The 21,904-nt window shown below is 45.9% G+C and overlaps 1 protein-coding gene and 1 long non-coding RNA gene across 5 annotated transcripts in view; one reads left to right on the plus strand and one right to left on the minus strand.

Annotated features, from left to right (window-relative positions):
• The first annotated feature begins 99 nt into the window (after window positions 1-99).
• Window positions 100-21,904, plus strand: part of LOC120442841 — a 29,326-nt gene continuing 7,521 nt past the window's right edge. Inside the window, exons 1-3 of one of the 2 annotated variants that reach the window (XR_005614974.1) lie at window positions 100-210; window positions 1,215-1,401; window positions 6,925-7,065. This is a non-coding gene — a long non-coding RNA (uncharacterized LOC120442841). Of the gene's footprint in view, window positions 211-1,214; window positions 1,402-6,305; window positions 6,422-6,924; window positions 7,066-21,904 lie in introns of those variants that run through there. The other variant, XR_005614973.1, reaches the window with a different exon arrangement.
• kirrel3l (kirre like nephrin family adhesion molecule 3, like) overlaps window positions 207-21,904 on the minus strand; it is a 33,022-nt gene continuing 11,324 nt past the window's right edge. Inside the window, exons 2-15 of one of the 3 annotated variants that reach the window (XM_039620189.1) lie at window positions 11,354-11,506; window positions 10,576-10,725; window positions 8,491-8,648; window positions 6,889-7,039; window positions 6,643-6,748; window positions 6,236-6,384; window positions 5,982-6,109; window positions 4,647-4,773; window positions 4,216-4,316; window positions 3,310-3,508; window positions 2,364-2,483; window positions 2,062-2,171; window positions 1,823-1,912; window positions 207-1,702 (exon numbers count right to left, since the gene is read on the minus strand). In XM_039620189.1, the coding sequence (XP_039476123.1) occupies window positions 1,211-1,702; window positions 1,823-1,912; window positions 2,062-2,171; window positions 2,364-2,483; window positions 3,310-3,508; window positions 4,216-4,316; window positions 4,647-4,773; window positions 5,982-6,109; window positions 6,236-6,384; window positions 6,643-6,748; window positions 6,889-7,039; window positions 8,491-8,648; window positions 10,576-10,725; window positions 11,354-11,506 (2,234 nt within the window). In that variant the 3' untranslated portion in view covers window positions 207-1,210. Of the gene's footprint in view, window positions 1,703-1,822; window positions 1,913-2,061; window positions 2,172-2,363; window positions 2,484-3,309; window positions 3,509-4,215; window positions 4,317-4,646; window positions 4,774-5,981; window positions 6,110-6,235; window positions 6,385-6,642; window positions 6,749-6,888; window positions 7,040-8,490; window positions 8,649-10,575; window positions 10,726-11,353; window positions 11,510-21,904 lie in introns of all 3 variants that reach the window. The other 2 variants (XM_031739260.2, XM_031739261.2) reach the window with 2 other exon arrangements.

Here is a 21,904-nt window from a genome sequence, read left to right on the forward strand (position 1 = left end):
AGGGTAGTACTGTTTCTTGTAAACATAGCGAGACGATTTGATTGAATTGAGTTGTAAAACTTGAGAGCGGGTGGTCCCCCGTCAGGACCGCCTTCCACGTCTTACCCCACCTAAGCCTGCCGAAGTTGACGCTGCGTTCAAGTTTATTTCAAGTTCAAGATTGCCACCATTACAAAAAAAAAAAAAAAATCACCACTTTTGATTGTTCTGGTAAGTTCCTACTCTTGATTTTACAATCAGAAAGTACAGCAGGAAACGATGCAGGGGTAGATCCACAGTTTTCAGCATCAGCCCCTATTTTTATTACCTATACAATTTGTTACCATCTTTGGGTTTTCACTGCCTTAACTCGTCCGTGTCAGTACAACATAGAGTCCTCCATTAGAACGAAGGCAATATGCACATTCTTTTCTCCCCACTGGCAGACAACACTCTGTGTCCAACGTGTTAAGGTTATCACGAGAGGCTCCAGAAACACAGTTCAGTCCAGATGTATTCCACATACAATAGAGTGCCTGTAGCACTTGTTGGTCAGTGCAGCTAGCCTGTTGTGCAGAATAGTTCATGTCTGTCTCTGTGGATAGCTCAGTCATTTGTAGATGATAGAGACACAAATGTGCTTACAATTCCTTTCGCATGCCAACGAAAACATCAAAATGACAGACAACAAAGGTTTTTCACACCTTTTTACCCCCCCCTCCCCCTCAAATACTGTACGTGTTAGCTCGTAATATCTTCTTTCAAAGTATTTACGAGGTCATGTTTACAATTAGTGTCGACACAAAGTAAACTCTGGAATGCAGGTAAACAGCTACCCCAGTCGTTTTGGCCACCCAAATTTAAGGGATGCGTTTGATTTATTTTCTGGTTGGCCCACGAACTCGCAGAACATCTCCACAAGTTTGGGTGGTCATCATGTAGAGACAACCTAGTGAGGTATCGCACTGTAATGTTCATCATATGCTTGACTTGAACATCACAATCTGCTTAATTTTCTAGCTCTACAAGTTCACATTATTGTAGATGCTGCCGTCCATCGCAGGTTGGTTATTCATAACCGAAATCATGCCTCCCTTCTTATACTGTCCTAACAAATCCTTGCAGGACTGTCCGAGTAAAGAAAGTTCATGTTAGTCCGCCCACACATGTGGTGACAAATAGTTATCTACTCACTGCTTCTTTACTCTTTTTTTTTCTTTTTTTGTTCCTATCAGACATGAGTCTGCATACGTTGCGAGGGTCGGCCATAGTCGGACTGCTGGGAGGACACTTGTGACGAGGCGTAAGAGAAGCGAGATGAGCTCGAGACCTTGCTGGCCTGATCTGATTGGTCGTACGCATCCACCTTCTCATAGGAAGCAGGCTTAACATAACTGGTGAAGGCGTGGCCATAAGTAGCAGGTAGGTAAGCAGTGCCACTGTAGAGGGGGTCAGTGGGATAAACTCCCCCTTGCTGGGCAGGCTGCTGCTGGGCAGCCTGCTGCTGTTCGTATGAGGTTCTGCTCACTGTGGTGGTTGCGTATCGGTGGGAGAAGTCATAGGCACGAGGTTGGGTGCCGTGCTGACCGTACACGGGGCTGGGGGAGGGCAGCTGTGATGGAGTGTAGACCGGCCGAGAATTGGGCACGTATTCAGAAAATCCGCTGCTGCGAATATGACGGTCGTCGTGGCCGCGAACATTGTAGTAACCATTGGTAGGATCCTTTGAAAAAAATAGAGGGGAAAAAAAACCATGAATTTGACTTTAGTTCAGTATCATGTGAAAAAAAAAGCATGCTTGCTATTTTGAGAGTTTCTTCAAGGAAGTGTTTTTCAGTTTTACCTTGATGTCCGATCTTTCGTCCTCCTCCTCTTCCAGGAGGTCGCTGTGTTCTGTGCGCGATGTCCCGGGAGACTCGCTGCTGTTTGGAGCCTGAGGGAAGACCAAGAATTATTAGGATGAACAAGACCTTACTAGAATAAGAACAAAAGAAAGCCTGAACATTATGTTATAATAGTAGTTATTTCTCTCTTGCAGTCCATGGAGATGTTTGACAGAGAAGCTGAACAAAATAGACCTACCATGGGTTCTTTGACATCTTCCTCATCGTCGTTGCCGCGTGTAGCATTGTGATCGCTGTGAACAATCTGAACTCTGATGTCACTCTTGGAAAGACGAGTGCATCTTTTGCCTATGGGAAATGAGAACAGATTCACTCGACATTGCCGGGAAGATTTGTAAATCCAATTTACACGAAGCTTTCTATTCAAACTCAAGGTGAAACGGCACAAAATTGAACATAATCTTTTCAATTTTCAGCTCGCAGGCACTTTATTATGTTCGATTTGAAGAATTGGCTGTTGACCCTCCTGCCCATACTAACCGTTGAGCTCACCTTTGCCTGTGTGCCTGCAGCAGAGGGAGACCAGAGTGATGACACAGATGAGCAGGACACAGCCGCCACCCACTGCCCCACCTACAATTATCAACATCGGCAGTGCTTCTGCAAGAACAATGGTAACAGAAGAAATGCGTGGCAAAGAGGGTGAGGGTCGATGGTTTGTCAAGAGACGGGGAAGGGATGAAATGAGAGATAGCAGAACATAAGTGTCTGTGCTAAGAAAGTGCATATTGGAGCAAATGAAAGAAACAGAAGAGATTCTTTTTCTTTTTTTTTTTTTGCCTTGCTAATCTGAAAAACGCTCTAGTGCCCATAAATTGATCTGCAGTAAGCCCTGATCTTCTCACAGTGACTGTAACATATGCTCATGTGGGCAATCCAGCATCTCGCAGCCTGGCTATTGTCTCTAATCTCTCTGAAAGAAGGGTAACAAGGCCTGACATGCAATGAAGCAATAGACAGTAATCTAATTAGAGATTCCAGGAGATAGCGCTGCCCATTTCTCTGGAGACCCTGCTCTGCTACGTTGATGTAAATTACTGGCGAGGACCTCATTTTTGGTGTCTACTGCAACAAAGGTTTCCCCTAGCATCAGTGGAGTCGTACCACCGCTGTTTAATTTTAAAACCACTTAAGGGGCCTGCAGCCCGAGATGCTGAGCTTGGCTATAAGACAGTGATAGAGACTATGATCCCAACTGCAAACACATGTGGCTTCCTCTAATTGACTTTTGTCCCTAATCAATATCTATGTTATGGGGCAAACATATTCATTAAAGAAGCCATCTGCTGATTAAATCATATCGATTAGAAGAGCATAATTAAGATAAGCACGAGACGGGGGCACTAGTTTTACCCAATCTTCACAGCAAGAACCGAGACTATCGCTATAACTCCTGTGCAGGAGTATTACTCTCGCCCGTGTGTACCTTGCTCCTTTAGCGTGACCAGGGCAGTGCCTGTGCCGAAGCGGTTCCAAGCAGTGCAGTTGTAGCGCAGCTGGAAATCTTGTGCCAGAGTCTCAGATAGCACCAGAGAGGACACGACTCCGTGGTCACTGGTTACTGTCTGCACTGAGTAACGACCGGAGGAGCCGGAGGACAGGCTCATGTCCCCAAAGGTCCACACCTGTGGAGAAGAGTGAGAGAATAGACAACAGGGAGTAAGTCACCGTTCTATAAAGAATCCTTCACCTGTGAGCAAAGCAGAGGCCGGCACGGCTGTTTATCCTTAGATCCCTGCCTGCTGCTGTGTGAACGCCGGCTCTCTCTCTCTCTTGTGCTTTTTCCCTGCTGACCTCTGAGGTGCTCGGTGTCTGACACAACTCACAGACTCATGTTTAAGCTGCCTCCCACGTTTGCCCTGCAGGTGAAGCCTAAGGAGGGTTAGGTAGCTACACTAGGAAATAAGGCTACTTTTCGCCGTGTCTAGCACAGGGCCAGCAGGGCACCTGTCTCTCACTTCTCCTCGCACCCTAATTATCCTCTCTCAGCCCAGCGTACATTCAGCAGTTCAACAGGGTCAGACGACTGATGCCTCTTGGGCCGCTAATTGAATGTGGTCTGGCTGAAACCTGCAGGAAGCCATTCTTTCGGCAGCTCCGATAACTCCACAGTCATTCCAGTCAGTGTCTGTGTATACGTTTTGTTTTAGCAAGCGAGGTGGAGATGTGCTGGTGCAAAGGTGTAGAGGTGAGGTTAGGGGTAAAGCTCATCTTAGTGATGCTTCTTATGTGGGCGGGGAAAGGAACGCGGAGTATGTACACACGGAGTGTGTAAGCTGATAAGCATTAGTGAATGACAACACACCGCAACACAAATAAGAGGATCACTTACAATCTTATCAGGTGGGGGGCTGCTTCCCACCCGGCACTCCAGCTTGCCCTTGGAGTGTTTGACAGCATGCTGCGTGGCCTCTGCTGTGATGATAGGTGGACCTGTGGGCAGATGAAAGAAAGTGAAGGAAATAAAGAGAGTTTTAAAAAAGCAGTACAAGTTCAAGCATGCAAAAAAAACCCCAACTAGACAGTAAAGTGGCGTTAAAAGTAGAGGAAACTTGGTTTTTGAAACTACTAAAAAATCTAAAAAAAAAAAAAAAGAACTACACAAGTAACTAGACACAGCAGTTGTCAAATAATGTAACAGAGTAAAAAGCTTAAAAAAATATAGGTTTTTAATGTAATGAGGAGTAACTTTAAAGTAAAAAAAAAAACCCCATATACTTAAGCGACTTATTATTTTCCTTTGTTCTTTAAGAAACTTCTTACCATTTACAGTTAGAGTGACATCTCTTTCTGCAACTCCAATACGGGGTACAATGGCCTTGCAGGTGTATGTGCCAGCATCCTCCTGAGTAACAGCCTTCAGCTGCAAGGTGTTACCATTACTGAGCACCTAGTGAGAAATCCAGGGAGACAAGTGAGAAGTATGTTAGAGACAGAAAGAGACAGAAAGAACAAGGTGGTGAGCAGAAGAGGCAGGCGAAAGCAAAGTGGGACCTTTGTCAGTGGCCCACTCACTGTGCAGGCAGCACAGAGGTGGGCTGACCATTGTAACAAATGCTGGTGGTTTGAGTTTAATTTCATTGTGAAGAGCTTTAATCACAGCATTAAGCACTCCAGCCACCGCTGAGTGACCGTGCTGCTGTGGAGATTGTTGCAATTAAACAGTGGGGACAGAACGAAGCATGTGCGAGTGGGCCCTAGCCTTTGGAGCTGCTACACTCACTCACTCCTTAGCTCATTGATCCTGTCATTCCATCAAGCTGTGATTAATCCATTTACCCCCGCTCCATCCTCCTCCCTCCTCCCTCCCTCCATCTTCACATCTCCCTCTCACTCTGCATTTTTTTTTATTTCGCCACGCTTATGGAGTAACCCAATTAATCTATTACTCATGGCTGTGTGAGGGACAGTGGCAGTGGGTGGATTAGAAAAAATGTCTGCGCCGTTCCCTGAGTGTGGCTGAAAGCATTCTCTCTTCTAGATGACAGCATTGCTTATGCCATCCCACAGCATTCTTGACCGGGGGTGCTTTTTCCAGCATAGCTTCAGAAATTACATTAGTTGCCAAGAGAGATCTCCTATGGGATGCCCCCACTAATGGTGTGCACGCTAGAACACTTTTACCAGCATGATGTAACGTGAAGGTGGAAGTGTCCCATTTGTTCCACCTGCAAAATTGACTTTAAGGAGATAGATACGCAAGCGTAGCCGGGCCTTTGTGCTGTCGAGAAGCGGGGGATGCTGCTCTAAAAGTTACAAGTACAAGTAGTGATTCACCCCTTGAATGACTGATTGATTGACCGATTGATTAAGTCGGGATTGTGACAACATGTCATGTGCTCTGATGGTGCTCTATGAATCTGTCATAGGACAGGCAGTTTTCTGCCAGAGGCTTTAGCCCTCAGGGAGAGTGGTGAGAGGAGGTGTTGAAGTTTCTGCCTGAAAAAAGGAAGTGTGGGAAAAAGTGTGAGGGATTCATGCCTCAAGGCCATGTGTGAATGTTTCTCTCCGGAGGAATGGTGCTGAGGTGTGGTGCTGAAGCTTTAGCATCAAGAAAATGTGGTGACTGGCTTTTTTTTGTTGTTGTTGTTGCCTTACCACACTGGAGCCTTGCTTGGTCCAAGCCAGGGTCAGAGGAGGGTTTCCAGTCCACGCACAAGTGAAGGCTGCATCCATGCCTGTATCCACTGTCATGGGCTTCGGCTCCGCCAGCAGTCTGGGGCCAACTAGAGGGGAAGCAAAGCAGGCAGACAGTTAGAATCAATAAGAGACTTTTTTTAAAGCTGCTCTACCGCCAATATCTGAAAACACAAACCACATCGCATACAGTGTTTGCCTTCAGTTAAACTTACACTGGACATCAACCAGAGTGCTGACATTGGTGCTGCCCACAGAGTTGGACACTTCACAGGAGACGGGGTCTGTGAAGTAGGAGTAGTCCACTGTCACCTCAAGGCTATCCCCATTTGCTTCGGAGATGGGGACTCCTCCTTTCGACCACCTGGAACAAATGAATGATCACAGCTCCATTAGTTCAGGTAAGGAACGGTGTGATGCGTATCAAAGTGGCTGTTAGCCGATTTGTGGCTTGTGCCAATCAAATGTTGCCAATCAAACAGCCCATTTAATCCACAGAGTCTACTTGGCATCTTTTTGTCTCAGTTTATAACATTTTTGCAGCTTATAAAATTCATTTTATTAGGTTTTTATGTCTCAGTGGAACGCAGAGGTTTAGAGTGGACACAGAAAAGACAGATACCTGTATCCAGTGATTTCAGGATTGGCTGAGGCAGAGCAGATGAAGAGAACCTTGGCTCCCTCTGTTACAGTCTGAGGCTGGACTGACAGAGTCACTGAAGGGGGGTCTGTGAGAAGCAGAAATATTCATGTCACTGACATGCATGACTTGGCAAAAGCATTCATTCTTCTCCACAGAACACCGGTGACTGCATGCTGCACATTTATAATTTCAGAGTGTTTGTAGGCAGGTGGATGCTGGACTCACGCTGGACATTGATAGTGACTGATGTCTGTCGTCCAGCAGGGGCAGCTGGGTTAAGAACCCTGCAGGTGTAGGTGCGTCCGGAGTCACTGTCCTCTGGAATGATCGGAAGCATACTGACAGCCGCTTCCCTCTTCCCATCTTCCATTAGGGACTACGAGGAAGGACAAAAACGAAGAGGTGAGTAAAAATCAGCTCAGCGTCACACAACCAAGTCGCATGTCATTAGTGACTTCACCATTTACACACTGCCAGTCTTATTTTATTTTTTTCATGCGTGAAGCATTAAAAATCGCCATCCTGTTCCTTGGCATGGCACTTAAATCATATATTTTATGATGCAGCAGGGGATATTGTGCTGTTCCCACATTTCTGAGAGTGTTCCCAGTCAGCGCTCCTTGTTTGTCATCATCTTTTAAATCTATTTACTGCTCACAGAAATCAATACGCCTAAGTGAGGAAAGGTGTAGATTCTGAGGATATGGCTCACTGCTCTCTCACTTTCTTCCTCTCTTCCTCATACACGAGAAAAAAAACAAAACAAAAGAAAGTGAAAGCTGAGCTGCCTGTGTGTCCTTTTTTTTTGGGTTGGTGACAGCGAGGGAGGGGTGTCACACATCATTGGAAAAGAGCAGGGGCGAGCTGAACCTTTTCCCTGGACAGCCAGATCAATGGAGCAGGTCTTCCATTTTCTAAGCCAGACACACAAAAAGCATTTTTCTGCTAGATCAAATCACATCCCTCCCTGTCGCCAGCTCTCACTTGGACAGAGCACTGCCTACCCCCAGTTTCACTCCTAAACGTTAGAAATTCTCTTGTTCTTTCGTTCTTTTTTTTATTTTCACAAAGCTATTAACAACACTTTGCTCTGTCTTCACTCCCCCCACCCCTTTCTATTCCTCCCCTCCACATCTCATCTCATCTCCTCTCTCTCCCCCTGTAGCCAGCTTCCTTCCCTCCTCACTGTGGGCTCTCGCCTCCTTAAATGTGGCGTTTAGCATCGTTTAGCGTGGTCAGAGAGCATGAAAAATGTGACACTTTCCCAGCCGCGGCTGGCTTACGCTCTGGCGCATCCCCATTGTGTTTTTACAATTGTTGTGGGTGATTTCTTCTTTGCAGAAACTCTACTGTATGAAACACTCATGCCTGTCTGAGCTTTGGCATGCTCCAGTTATGCTGTAGTGTGGCTGCATTAGTGAGCAAAAAAAGGGGAGGGAGTAGAGAGTGAAGAGGGCTGAGGTGGTGTGGGGTGAGGTGGGTTGGGGTGGGGAAGGAGAGAAGCTAGGGTGGAAGGGGTGGGGTGGATAGGGGGGGGTCAGGAATGAATGGATGCAGGAGGGGGACTGCAGAGAGTAAGCGAACAAATCTTGTGAGGAAAGGGTGGCGATGGAAAAAGAAAGTGTGAGATACCGTGAAAGATAGATGGAGAAAAAAAGCATCCAAACAGAAATGAGGAAAAAGATAGGAGTATTATACCCCGAGAGAAAATATTTCTGTTTTTGAATAGCTTTGCATTTATTTTTGCCCGCTGTTACAGTTTGTAATATTGTGTAGGTGTGTGGTGATTGAATGATAATGCAAAGTGCGGATCTGTTCTCACTGTACCTTGGAATAAATTGCAGTTTCCATGACTTCTCCATCTCTGTACCAGGTGATTTCAGCAGCAGGTTTGGCTCCTGAGGCTCTGCAGGTGAGGTTGTGCGGTGTGTGGGCCTTGAGACGTACAACGGGGCCGCCTTCCACCACAGGGTCAGAGGGAGGAACTGTAAAGCAGAAACAAACATACAGCTCAAAACAAAAAGACTCATTGCAGCTCCGGGCAAGCGCAGAACCGCAAAGACGCATTACTGATATTGAGCTTGCTGTTGCTCTTAGCCCATCGTCAATATATAACAATACCTTCTTATTGCCAAGTGTCTATTTAACAAGGTGTAGTTTCAGACAGGAGAAAAGGCCGAGAGCTGTTGTCATTTGGTGAAAAAAAAAAAGCACACACACACTCAAACTTATTTATTTCCTTTCTTGGGGCTAGCATTATTGCTCTATTTGCTCTTACTGTTGCAGAGTGATGTTTCAACTGAATTGCTTATTTGTTCATTTATTTGCATGGTTTCGCACGCACCACTGTCAAGCCAAGCGTGCCACCCCTGATGAAGGCGTCTATCTCCCCAACCAATAAGGGAAGGCGTAAACATGGGGTTTGTGCTGGCCTTTCTTGCACCCTCTACCGAACCAATTTCACTGTGTGTATCTGAATTGTCAGAGGTCCTTCCGCTGCCGCGGCACGGACACTAATGGAATCCGAGTGCTAGGTGATTTTAATTTCCATGCCGATTCCCCTGACTGCACTCCCACCGTTGACTCCTTTGACTGTGCAGGATTGCTTTGGTCTCATCTGGCCACATTGATTTACGCACACACAGACACGCACATACACTCACAAGTTAGGCACACGCTCCCTCCTCGTGTCCACACAAAAGCATGAGCAATGCATCTGATTTCATTTATGTGTTTATGAAATGCACATAATGTTCATGAAGCACCAGCCTCGGTGTCGGGCTTGGTCTTTCGAGAGTGCATTTAATGTTGAAGAGGCAGTTTTATCAAGTTTTCATGACTGCCTCCACACATGCATCTCTCTGGTTGTGTGTGGGCATGTGGCGACCACACTGCTTCGCGCTACGCTGCGCAGCTTTTGACGGTGACACGAGGCAGATAAAGGTGGGCAGACGAGCTCGGGTGAGTCCTTAGATTCTGTTCATTTAGCTGAAATGTTTCTACCTACCACTCAATTTGCCCTCCCAATGTAGCGCTATCTGCACCACTTGTCACTCTGCCTCAGCGACTTTGAACAGACACCTCCATGCAACGGATGGATTCAGTGACAGCAGGGTCTTTGTGGAGAAATGTTCACATAAGCTGCAGCAACAGATCTGTATAATTGTTCCCTTTGAGTTTTCCTTTCTTGATGAAAAATGCTTGCCTTGCAGGTCCATTTATGGGCAATTGACAGGGCTAATTTATAGAGTGATATTCCTTTTCATGCCACAAGATGCCAGCAGTACTATGTCAACTCCAATTCCCAAAAGATCTGGCCCCCCTCCTCCCCGTACTCCCCCATCCCTACCCCACTCCGCTCCACCTCACCCCACCTCTGAAGGTCTGTGTGAAGAAGTAGATCACTCACATCACGTTAATGTAAAAACCGCCGTGCGGTTGACAAATGTTGTGGCTCACTGTAAAATGTGCTAACTATGCAGACTTTCAAGCGACTACGCAAGTCATTTGTGACTGCAGCAATCACATTACCCTAGACGTCGAGAGTCTTGATTATCGCGACTAAGAGTGCTGGTGTTTCTTTTTTTTTCTTCTTCTTCTCATGGTTGAGTCTTATTTGGTTTGAATTATGCTTTCAAGGCATGTTTTCCACTCGGAAACTGTAGGATAGTGTTATCTTTAAGTGCTGATTGAAAAGAAACAAACAAACAAACTATGAAGTTTAAGACATTTAATGTTGTGTTTTGAAAGTGATTCATTTCATGGGATGAACATGTATTATTAGGGTAGTTGTCTGCAAGCTTTTATGCTCTGCAATGAAGACACTCCCCTGATTTTTCCCATGCACTGCCAGCCTGCAGGCCTTGGCACAAGGGCCGGCTGTGAGGATCATGCGTGAGCTGTGTATCTTACCTAGTACAGTGAGCTTGGCACGGTGGGAGCGAAGCGCTGCCTGTGTAGCCTGACACTCATACACCGCGTCATCCGCCAACTCTGCTGAATCGATCTGCAAGCTGTGCTCGCCTGATAGCGGGTCGCCCATTAAGGAATAGCGTGTCCAGCCTGCATGAAGCCAGCACAGAGAATAGAGTCAGAGACAAACAAACCAACCAACAACAAACACATAATGAAAGGACTATAAAATGAACAGACTTGTGCCCCGAACAAAGCCAAAAGAAACGTGGCAAGGCTCTTTAAGACACAAATGAAAGCAAGCAGCACCTCACAGGGCCAGGCATTGAGCCATTGAGTTAGCAGAGCAGCGTGAGCCTAGAGATGCAACACGTGAGGAGGCTGCTGCATGGGAAGACTGTCCTTTAAATGCAGGCACAATGAAGATGGGGTGGCTAAGGTCAAGAGGAAGCTTCTCCACCTTTACGCTAGTCAGCCACACATTTAAATGTCAATGTGTGGCAAAAGCCAATTGATTATCCACCTTCTTACAAGAGTTAAAATGCTAAACAACAAATTAAAGTTCGGTGTGTGCAGCAGTAGCCGACCTGTCTGCAGTACATTGTTCACTCACCATTCATTTGTGTAAAACCCCAAAGGTTGACAGAGAGAGACTTGATTTCTAATGAGGCCTGGCATTAATTGCAGCAGGACAGACAGAGACAGAGAGAGCACTAAACACAGAGAGGGCAGGAGAAGAAAAAGGAGGGGGCTGGAAAGAAGAAGTCAGTGATAATACCTGGTAGATCTCTCTCTCCTCCCAGTGCCAGGCCATCTTTGGTCCACTGTACCATTCCCCGGTAACCCACGATGACACAAGGCAGGGTCACCGACTGACCGGATACAACCACCTGGTCCTGGGGCTGCTGGGAGAAGTAGGCTGCTTGGGTGGCTGCTGGAAAAAAAATAAAAAAGAGACAACGTGAACATCTAAAATCTTTAAATTGACCTTTTCCTTGATGGCAAATTGCAAATTCATACCGAGAGTCACAAAATGGGTATAAAATCTCGACGTACTCAATTCAGAAAATGTAATCACAGTAGATTTCTGCAGTGCCAGCAGAGACGCATCACAAGGAAAGTGAAACTTTCTCTGGACAAAATAATGCAACTATTAAAAAAAAAAAAAAGCAGACTGACACAAACTGCTCAGCTTACTCTCCTGTTACCACAGCACTTGGTGGGAGAATGGACATGTGTGAAAATATTATTTGTTCCCCCACTACAAATGCGTCTTCTAAGAGGAAGAGTCAGCTGTTACTCATAACTTATTTAACTCTTTCCCAAGACCATATGGTTACATGCTCACTGACATGAAGCAAACACGCTTGTGGAGAGAAAACACAGCCACTCCTTCAATGTGCTTTTTGTAAAAACGGATGTTAAACAATCAAAACTCCATTAAAGTTCCCGGGGGACCCGTTCATTCGAGCTTGCTGAAAGTCAGCGGAGACAACTGCCGCCACCGCTGCCGCCGTTTCGCTGCTGTGTTTAAGTCAAAGTCTCCCCGGATTGGCTGGCTTGCCTTCACACGCATGCAGAAACACAGCGTGAATACGGATTCGCAGCTCCTACAGTTTGTGCCACTATGCTTAAGATTGTGTATTACAAACCCCACTGGCAGGGGGGAAGATGGCAGCACTCCAGAGGGAACTAATTCGTAAGGGAAGGCAGGAGGTGAGAGGGAGAAAGGCAGTTGGTTGGTTATCTAAGTAGGATGTCTGTGTGAGCTGGGAAGGGGACTTAAAAAACCTTCCCTCATTCTCCTCTCTTTGTTGCTCGGTGGAGAATGGAAGGGAAGGGGGACAGTGGAAGATAAAGAGGGTTCTATTCAGGCAGTGCTAAGCCCCCACTCCCCCCACCCCGAACTGCTTCTCTTGGTGGGAACGCTTAAACAGACAGGATCCCCCCTCCCTCCCAACATGAAGAAAGCCACTGAAAGGAGGGCAACATACGGCGGCCAGAGACGCGCTATTGTCCTCTTGTCCCTCTCTTTTAATAGGCCTCTTCATTTCTAATCAATCCTGCTAAATGCAAGTTTAATAGCTTTTCAATAGCAGCTTTTCCCCCCAGAGGTAGCTGGGATTTTCTCTCTCCCTCACCCCTTTTCTCTTCCCCCACCCCGTGTTATCCTCCCCTTCTTTTACCCTCCATTCTTTCTAGTTTTTCTTTTCTGAAGGGGTGGTGTGTTGAGGGGCTTCCGTGGTTGTTGGCACTGTTTATCCTGCACTCAATTAACCACTTCATCTCAGGACTGAACCCTACCCTTTGCCTCCCTCACCCTTTGCACCCTCCTGCCTCTGTCATCCAACAGCACGATTAAAGCCGCCAAACAGTGAGCTCATCAGGAACATGAGCGCTCAACACTTTAGACCGTTGTGGCTCTCGACAACTGCCTCGAAATCCATTTTCACATGCTCCCATTGTCTGTTACTCTCCATCTGGGCCAAACGAGGTGTTAATAGATCGAGTCGAGATGTAAAAAAAAAAGATGAGAGAACAATGCATGTCGGCTCTCCAGTATTGTCTCCCTGTACATCATTTTTATGAAAGAGCTTTAAAAGCCGATTGAGCTGTGGGTGCAAACAGGTAGACTGCTGTATGTGTGTCACGCACTGGGGATCAAAAGAGGCCAATTTGAGAGCGTCAATAAGAAGTGAAACGTCTTCGAGTGAAGGCCATTAGGCATTTACCGAAGGCTGGCATTTTCCAGTCATACCTTCAAAAAAATGCTGTTTTAACAGTCTGCCCGCCTGTCCCTTACATTCTGCCGTTATGAGCTATTGAGCGTTTTCATTTTCCTTCCGTTGCAAAGCGAGTTGGGGGATTTTCCTCTTTGTACTTGCAACAGTACAAACATTGATTGTAATTAAGTATCTTGCCCAGAGTATCTAAATGTTTACAATGGGTAATAGTTCACTGCATTGGTTGATTGTTTAGATGGATTACATGCATTGAATTACTTCTCTTTACCTCGCCCACGTACGATTTCTCATGCTCACAAATGGCAATTAACACCATACGCACACACACTCACGCATATGCAGCCGTACAAATATAGAGTACGGAGCATGTGCTGTAGAGAATGTCTTCACGCCATATGAGTGATTCATTGCTCTCCAGATCCCTTATTGAAAATGCTCAACAGAACATCTCGACTGGCTAATGACTCATGCCAGATTCCTTTAATTCCTCCTTGCTGAATTAGACAATTCTTTGACGGTGTATTAGCAGCTTAATTACATGAATACATTTCTGACAGGGAGAGAGGGAGGAACGGAACCAGACAAAGAAGTAGTGGAGGAGAAGCAGTCAGAAGAAGTAGGGAGCTGTGGGTGTGAGGAGGCTTGTTCTTGGTATGCTGCAGTGTCACGTACACACATGCATGTACACAAACGAAAACACACAAATAGTTTTCGGTGATTTTCAGCAGACTAAAAATGGGGAGCTTGTCTATTGGCTGCAGTTGAATCGCAGTCGCAAAGAAAGACTTGAATCCCCTTGAAATTCCAACATTTCTGCAGAGGATGTGAGTTTATTTATCGCGTTGTCTCGATTGCTGCGCAGGTAAATATGTGCAGAGTAGATTAGTTATACAACACGTTGTGTGCTTAAATGTGACACTGACACCAAAAATGCAATATTCGCTCTTTCTCACCTTGCTGTGCGTATATGTATGTGCGTGAGTGCTTTTCCGTCCCCTAGTAACAAGGTCAAAAACACATTTGGCCAGATACATTTTAATCCGGATTTCTCAAAATGGAATATCATTTCACACCGCTGGATGCACATGGGGCTAAGTTTGTGTGTGTCTGTGTGTGCGTGCATTTCTGCCTGACACCGAGTGCTGAGTGTGTGTTTGCCTCTCTGAAAATGGGCTATGTATGTTTATATCTGCCGTTTCATCTCAACGTGTGAATGAGTGTGGAGGTTGGGGCAGCGTTAATAGGGTAAGCAACTTGTCAGGCACTGGAGGGCACATTTAGCAGTTACTTTGACACAGTGACTTTGCTGTTTCTGTCACATGGTTGGTGTTAAGTGCAAAACAGCCTCCCCGACTTGGGCGAAACCTATTAAAGAGCTTTGCGTTGACCCTGGAACTGCTTGCTCTCTCTCCTTCATCTGAACTGATAGGGGATGCGCTCACATCAGGAAGGATCAGGAAGGGATGGACAGATGTCGGCAATGATCCGTCCTCCACTGGACATCTGCCTTGATAGAAATAGATTGAAGCAGTCATTCTGCGTGTGCGAGCGCGCGTGCATACGTACGTGTGTGTGTTTCGTGTGCATTTATCCCGGTGGGGACTTTAACCTGACTGCACACAAACCCGTGGGGACTTGTGTCACTGTGGGAACAAAAATCAAGGTCCCCAGAGGTATGGACTGCTTTTTGAGGCTTAAGACTTGGCTTTAGGGTCAGGGATAGCATTAAGTTAAGGTTACGTGGATAACTGCGGATACCCAGACAAGTAGTCGTTCAATGTCATGGTCCGAAAGCGTTGTTGTTGCTGCTGTACTGTAGTTTCTGTGTGGACAAGCTGCGGTCACAACAAACTCAAGGGCGCTCGGACACCCCCTGTGGAGTCTTGCGTTCAGCCCTCATGACAAAATTTGCACCAGTAGGACCCAAGCTTACTCTCACGTACTTGGTAAAGTGGAAAGTGTAACGCTGCCATTAGGATTAGGCATTCATTTATTGTGATGGATAAGGTGAAGGCAAGGGGATAAGAAATGCATTATCAATGAGGGAGTCCCTCTGGGCTACAGAAACAAGATTATGTGTGTTTGTGTTGACCTTTAGATAAAATGTGGCTCTAACACACAGTGCATTTACAGCCAAATCATTGCACTAACAATCAGTTACACTGTCTGATAAAATCAAAAATTAAAAAAAAAACTTAGCTGCTATTCATTTATTTATTATTTGAGGGCATAAAAGTCAATTTAAGTGCATAAGTCGGAATCTTCAAATGAAAAATAAAATAACATCAGCCTCTCCGCTCTGTTCATTTTCCTATGTTTTACAATGACACTCAGCTGCTGATGGCAGTGTTTGCAAAGAGTCCCTATTTTAGTCCCGATTTTATGCCATGTCCTCATTCCCATCCAGTACGAAGAGTACAACATCCAGTCCTGTGGGGTCTATAAATGTAAGTGCTCTCAACTTGACTGGACAATTTGCTCTGTGCAGTAATAATTCAAAATGCTAAAAAAAAAAAAAAAGCACCCGATATCTACTTGCATTTCAGCCCTATGCTAACGGCAAAGACTCCCGAGCCCAGCTGGTGTGAGTTTTCCCACAATAAGAGCCAGAGATGAGAAAATGAGGAGGAAAAGCAGACAAAAAACATTACAAAACAAGGCAATTGGCAAAAAAGTGTCAAGCTTGGAATAAACAACCACTTTCTCCAAATGCCATCCATTGTGCCTTGTCTAGATAAGGCTTCTAAATCGGGCTGGAAAATGGGAGCTCCATTTCTCTCTGTATGGAATTATTATCCCTTTGTTTTGAGTCAGCCTCTTTTGTCTTCCTTTTCCTGTGTGTGTGTGTATGTGTGCTTGTGTGTGCATATAAACAGAGAGTAATGCTGAGTAGTAGCTGAACCAAAGAGTATGTCCCAAAGGGGACACGGCACCCATCTTATGTTTGATCTGGCTACTAAGCTCATTTCCGTGACTCTCACAGAACTTCTAAGGGGCTTGAAAGGCGCTAACAACAGATACCACCCACCAGCCCATGGCAGTATGGCCACCCGCCCCATCACATGCACTATATGGGTGAGCACATCTGTATTTTTCTTTAACTGTTGCAAACAGCTTCACCCTGTGCCTCTGCAGATGTCTGCATCTAGCGTACCTTAATGCAACTGAGCATCTCTTCCATCTTTTCTCTCCCACATTGCATTTCAGCTGCACTCCCAACCGCCCACTCTCACTATCTTCTCTCCCATTTTGCTTTTTTGTGCCCAAATTGCAGCCTAACAGCTTTTTAAGAGCTGTTTTGCTGGAGTTTAATCCTCCTAGCCTCCCCTTTCAGCCTTTATTCCATTGTGAAAATCTTGGCTCAGACCTAGGCCCCTTTTTAGAGAGTAGACCCGCTCATCCACCCAACCCCCCCTGGTGTTCTGCCGAAACCCCAACTGCGGGCATTCTCTCCCATTCCTGCATCCATTCACAATCCAGCCCGATCCCCTCATTCCTCTGCTCATCACCTTTACGACCACACTCAGTGAACCATGATACCTGAAATCAATACTTACCAGCCCCCCCAACCTTGCGAGTTATATAAGGTGCTACTAATTGTTGATTTGCTTTCTCCGTCGCTCTTCCTGCCATCACTCTGCTTTTCCAGACTCTGTGTCAGCTGTCATCTCTTGCCAGACTCTCCCTTGCACTTTCAGTCCCCATCCCTTCCTCTACTCTATCCTGTATCCCCTTCCCTGTCCCTTTTCTCTCGCTCTCTGCATCCCTGGTGTGAAAATCACAGGGGTTTGTGTCAGCTTGTCAACACAACACTCAAGAAAGCAGAGTAGGGGGGGAACAACAGCAAAAAAAAAGAGGCACTATATTTTAGAAAGACCAGAAAAAAACTGAGGTAAGGTAAAAATGGAAAAAGTGGGCTCCTGTCAGCTTCCAATTGCAAAGGAGCGAGCCTGAGAGGGGATTGATGGAATGCTGTAATCAGTCTGTCTCCGAGGCTGTCACCATGAGGTTTTTTCCCCTGCTGGAATAGGGCGCTGCACACATCAGGGCAGCAGTGAGGCTGATCGCATGGGCGAGCAGCAGCCGAGGTTCTCCCTGGGTAGCTGCTAACAGATGCAGTGGATAGTGTAATAGAGTGGTATGCATACGGGGAGAGGAAGGAGTGAGGGAAGAAAAAGGGAGGCTGGGTAAGAACCCAAGACTGCTGATGTGACATAGTCAGCGTGTGAGTGCACGTGAATGGTTCGCACAGTCAGTGTGCTGCAGTGCCCGACAATGTGCCATAAATACACCCATTCTTATACTGTCTTCTCACACTTGCCACTCACATGAGCACATTGATGCGCACTCAGTGTCAGAGGCCCATATCTTTAGGGTTTCTAGTGGGCAAAAGCATCTCTCCGAGTATAATTCCAGCACGGCTTTTTTAAACAGCTCCCCTACACTGAAGCCGAGAGCTAGGGGAGCTGAGAGCTGACTCCATGCAGACAGATAGTAAGTGACTGGCTGGCTGGCAGGAGGACAGGAAATAAAAAAGCCATATAAAAAGGAGAGAAAAAGGGGAGGGAGTCAGTGGCAGTGGTATGAAATTGTCTGTACACATCAGCCAGCAATGTTGACAAGATGTTGATTGAGCTAGTCTTGTCATTGCGCTCCTGCTTACCCCCTGGTGTTTCCACCACAAGACAGCTGCTGGCGGGATCTGTGTCACAGTTCCAGCCCTCTTCTGCCCCCCCCCCCCCGCACGTCACCAACCCCCTATTTGCTCTTTGCTTTCTCTCTCTCTCTTTCTTTCTGTCTCTATATCCCAATTTCTCTCTCTGGCTACCCCCCCAACCCCCCACCCCTCCCATTTTCGCCAGTGTTTGGATGGAAGGGCTTTCAATATAATTCACTGTGCTTTTACATCATTAACTTCTTGCGCTGCTTGCAAAAGCCGTGGTTTAGTGTATGCATAACAGCTGACATGGTGGATAAAATAGCAGTGGTTCACAACATGTGGCAGTGAGGCAGCTCAAAGATGAGACAGGAGTCGGGGGGGTAGAAAAAAAATGGCAAATCTTTTCAATCTCAGCTGCCGCCATAAAACAAGTAAACAAAACAAATATATCAATAAATGACACGTTAAAATCCATAAAACAATGAAGAGATAATGTGAAAATTGCTTCCATATCTTGCTTTAAAAAAATGCAGTGGAAATGAAAACAAAGGGATTCTCTGCACAGATTCGGTACTGGGACTCTGGCTCTAATGCTCTGGGGTATCAATTAATTTAGTCAAGGGATTTGCGGCCTGCTCTCCCTAATTGAGCCCAGTGGAGACCCCCTCGGCTCTTCGCGATAGGAAGTAGTGCGTTTCATAATTAATACTTTTTTTCCCCTTTATTATTATTATTTTTTAATGAGGGTGGTAATGTTGTAAATGTATGCATCTTATTACAGTAAAGGGGCCATCTACGCTATTGTTCACTTACGCAGTGTTTGCTGCTGGTGAGATAAATAAAAAAGACAACCTCATTGAGAAGCTGCAATGGCACACTGCAAGTCAAAGCCGCGCTTTTGTGTGTGTTTGAATATAAAACACAGGCAGCTCAATGAGAGTCTCATTAGTGTTGCTTAATATGTGTGCTTTTTAAAGCTTAGAGGTTAATGCCCGACTTGCCTCCATTTCAGTGGAGCTCTCTTTAATTTGATGCATAATTCTTTTTTGTCAGCAGCTGACAAGAGCCTCTTCAGAGAAAGCAGCTGAGCTCTGTAGTGAACTCTGCATCCAACAGGAACACAAAGGCACACAAACACTCCTAATTAAACCTGTTCACAATATTTCTCTGCGCTCTCCCTCTCGCGCTCACGCCACGTTGCGGAGCATATTTCTGAACGGTCCTATCTTCCCATCTCTCTGTCCGGAGAACATAACTCTTGGCGATTAAACAAATTACCTCCTCTCCTGGGAGACCCGTGAATCCGGTGAAGAGAATAAGTGTGTGATTCACAATGCTGCCACCTCTCTGTTCTTACAAACAGCCTTCAAATTGCCGCGTATTAATCACTGTCTCAGGATAGTCCGCGACCAGAATTCCTACTTTTTTTTTTCCTCATCCAGAGGAGATGAAAGTGCGAGTTTTAATTTAACATCAATTTTATATTCTGTTCATCAGATTGCCCGTTACTTGAAACATTCCTTTAAAATTCCTGATGACTAAGAGCTTCCAGAACACAAGAAAGTGAGAGGGTGGCGGTGGGGGGGTGGGTGGAGGGGAGGGGGATGTTACCTGCCGACCTCAATACATTCTGCTTTGTGCTGAGAAAAAGAAGGGAAGGGGAAAACTAATTTCCTGAAACTCGATTTCTTAAGCGTTGATTAGTAAAAGGAGCATAATTAGAGTGAAATGTGAAGTCAGGGGTTTTTTTTTTTTTCAGATTGCACCACTTCCTCTAGAAAAATCAGGCCATGATTAATGAATAAATGATTAATGAGCGAACTAATTAATCAATTAATTATTAAGCAAGCACTCGGAACAAGAAATGGGTAGGATGACAGTGAACAGTGGATAAGAGATTTTGAGGCTGTGTGTTAGAGAGAGAGAGAAAAAAGGATTTAGGATAATCTGCCTGTTTGTTCTGTCAGTTTGTTTTGTCTTCTGATAAAGAGGAGGATGATGATGAGGATGGAAGTGGAGGGGAGGAAATGCAAAGTTCAGAACTTCATTTGAGCTTCCTGAGTCAGACATTAGCAATGCATCGCATGAGAGCAGCGACCCCCTCCCCTGCTTCCTCCAAACTGCTACCTCTGCAAGTTCCCCCGTGGTCAGGTCTCTGGGTTATACGGCGGTGAAGCCCGACACAAGTCAGATGCAGTGATGATGTTTGCACTGGGCTAGACATTGCCATGCGAGCCCTCCAATCATCACCTCTGAAAAGGATCAGGGTATAGTTCCTGCCACTAACCAGTCATCTCTCCTCCCCTGTCTTTAACTAGGACACCCCATCAATCTTTGATAATCTGCAGCGTGGGTCTCCCCAGTGTGACCAGGCTGATGAGACATCACAGCAGGGATTGATGTATGAAACGCCGCCTCCAAATGTAACTGTGATATACTGGACCGTTTCAAGTCGGGTTTGACCTTTTTTTCCTAGATATTAATCGCTGCGGTGAAACGAATATATGTGAGATATATCTCTCCCCCAGGAGCTCTGCACTCTTTATTCTTTGGCATGAGGTTTTCTCCTAGGTGGGTTTTTCATGTCTGCCAAAAAAAAAAAAAGTTCCCAGAGCTGTTGCTACACACAACAGGATATGGGACACAAAATATTATTTTATAAGCAGTTTATTGTTTCTATTAAAATGCAGCATTACTCTAAAGCTGCATTTCTCCACCTTCCCCTGACACCCGGAAATACATCCTCAAAGCGAGAACATGAGAGAAGGATCTTTCATCCCTGCATATTTTTCTTGCCGTTTACTGCTGGCCTTATTAAGAGAGTTGTGAGTGACGGAGGCAGAGTGTGTCGGGGAGTCTCAGGGGGCTTTGATGGAGGCAAGCGATGGAGCTGTAGCAGGCTGAGGGCAAGATCATTCTTACGTTTATCCGCTCAAAGTGCTTTTTAAAGTTCTTTGTCTAGATACCCCTTCTTCCCTAACAGTCCTTTTATTTCTGCGTTTGTTCTAGTCTATTGTTTTTCTCTAACGGCCGAGGTCTGCGCCAGTGCTGCATTCTGTCCTAATCATACCATGGCATTGCAGATTTCCTTAGAGTCAACTGGGTGTGAATGGGTCTTTGTCACAGTGGGTGGGTTGGCTCATTGACTGTGAAACCCCGGACATATGGTGGCTGTGTGTTGGGATGTATCACAGCAGAGAATGCCATGGGTCGGGCTCTCGACCCTTGCCTGGCCTTTAACACCTTACCGGCTGCACCGAAGTCTGTGGTTTAATGAAGTTAAACACTTTATTGTGTGTTTTGTCTTGGGGTGTGTTTTCTTAGCGGCTTTTACTCGACCTTAAGAATGCGCAGTTTGCAGTTGAGGCAGATGCACTGTTATGTGACTGTTTTACCAAACATGTAACGCATGCCTGCTCTTGGGCTGCAGTGACACGCACCGCTCCTCAGCATAACACTTTGTAACACGCTGTTTGCATGGCAAAAGTAAAGCAAAGCTGGTATCTCTGGTGGCCAGGCTTCTGGAGAGAAATCTCCTTTTGTCACGGTGTGATGTGACTGTTAAGTGCCCGGCCTTTTCACGCATCCAGCTGCACCTCAGAACTTTTCTAGACACCGATGATGACGCTGCATCCGAGGGACGCAATTGTCCCGTGAAGTTGAAGCCGACATTATACGGTCCCGCCAGATCGATAGTGTAAAGTCTGTTTGATGGCCAGTTGAGCTGATGTGAGAATAGTGTGGTTAACAGTCAGAAGAACGCACAGCAGGCAAGCAGGTGTCTCGTCTCCTGCCTCCTGCAGGCTGCAACCAGTAAGGGCAGGTCTAATCTGGAGTATCTCTTATGTTTGCGAGGTGCAACACTAAAACCCAAATGTAATGCAAAGAAAAATCAGTTTAGCTTCAAACCATATCTGATTATGCT

The sequence above is a fragment of the Oreochromis aureus genome, linkage group 11 (genome assembly GCF_013358895.1).
Source record: "Oreochromis aureus strain Israel breed Guangdong linkage group 11, ZZ_aureus, whole genome shotgun sequence".
NCBI classification, from domain to species: Eukaryota; Metazoa; Chordata; class Actinopteri; order Cichliformes; family Cichlidae; genus Oreochromis; species Oreochromis aureus.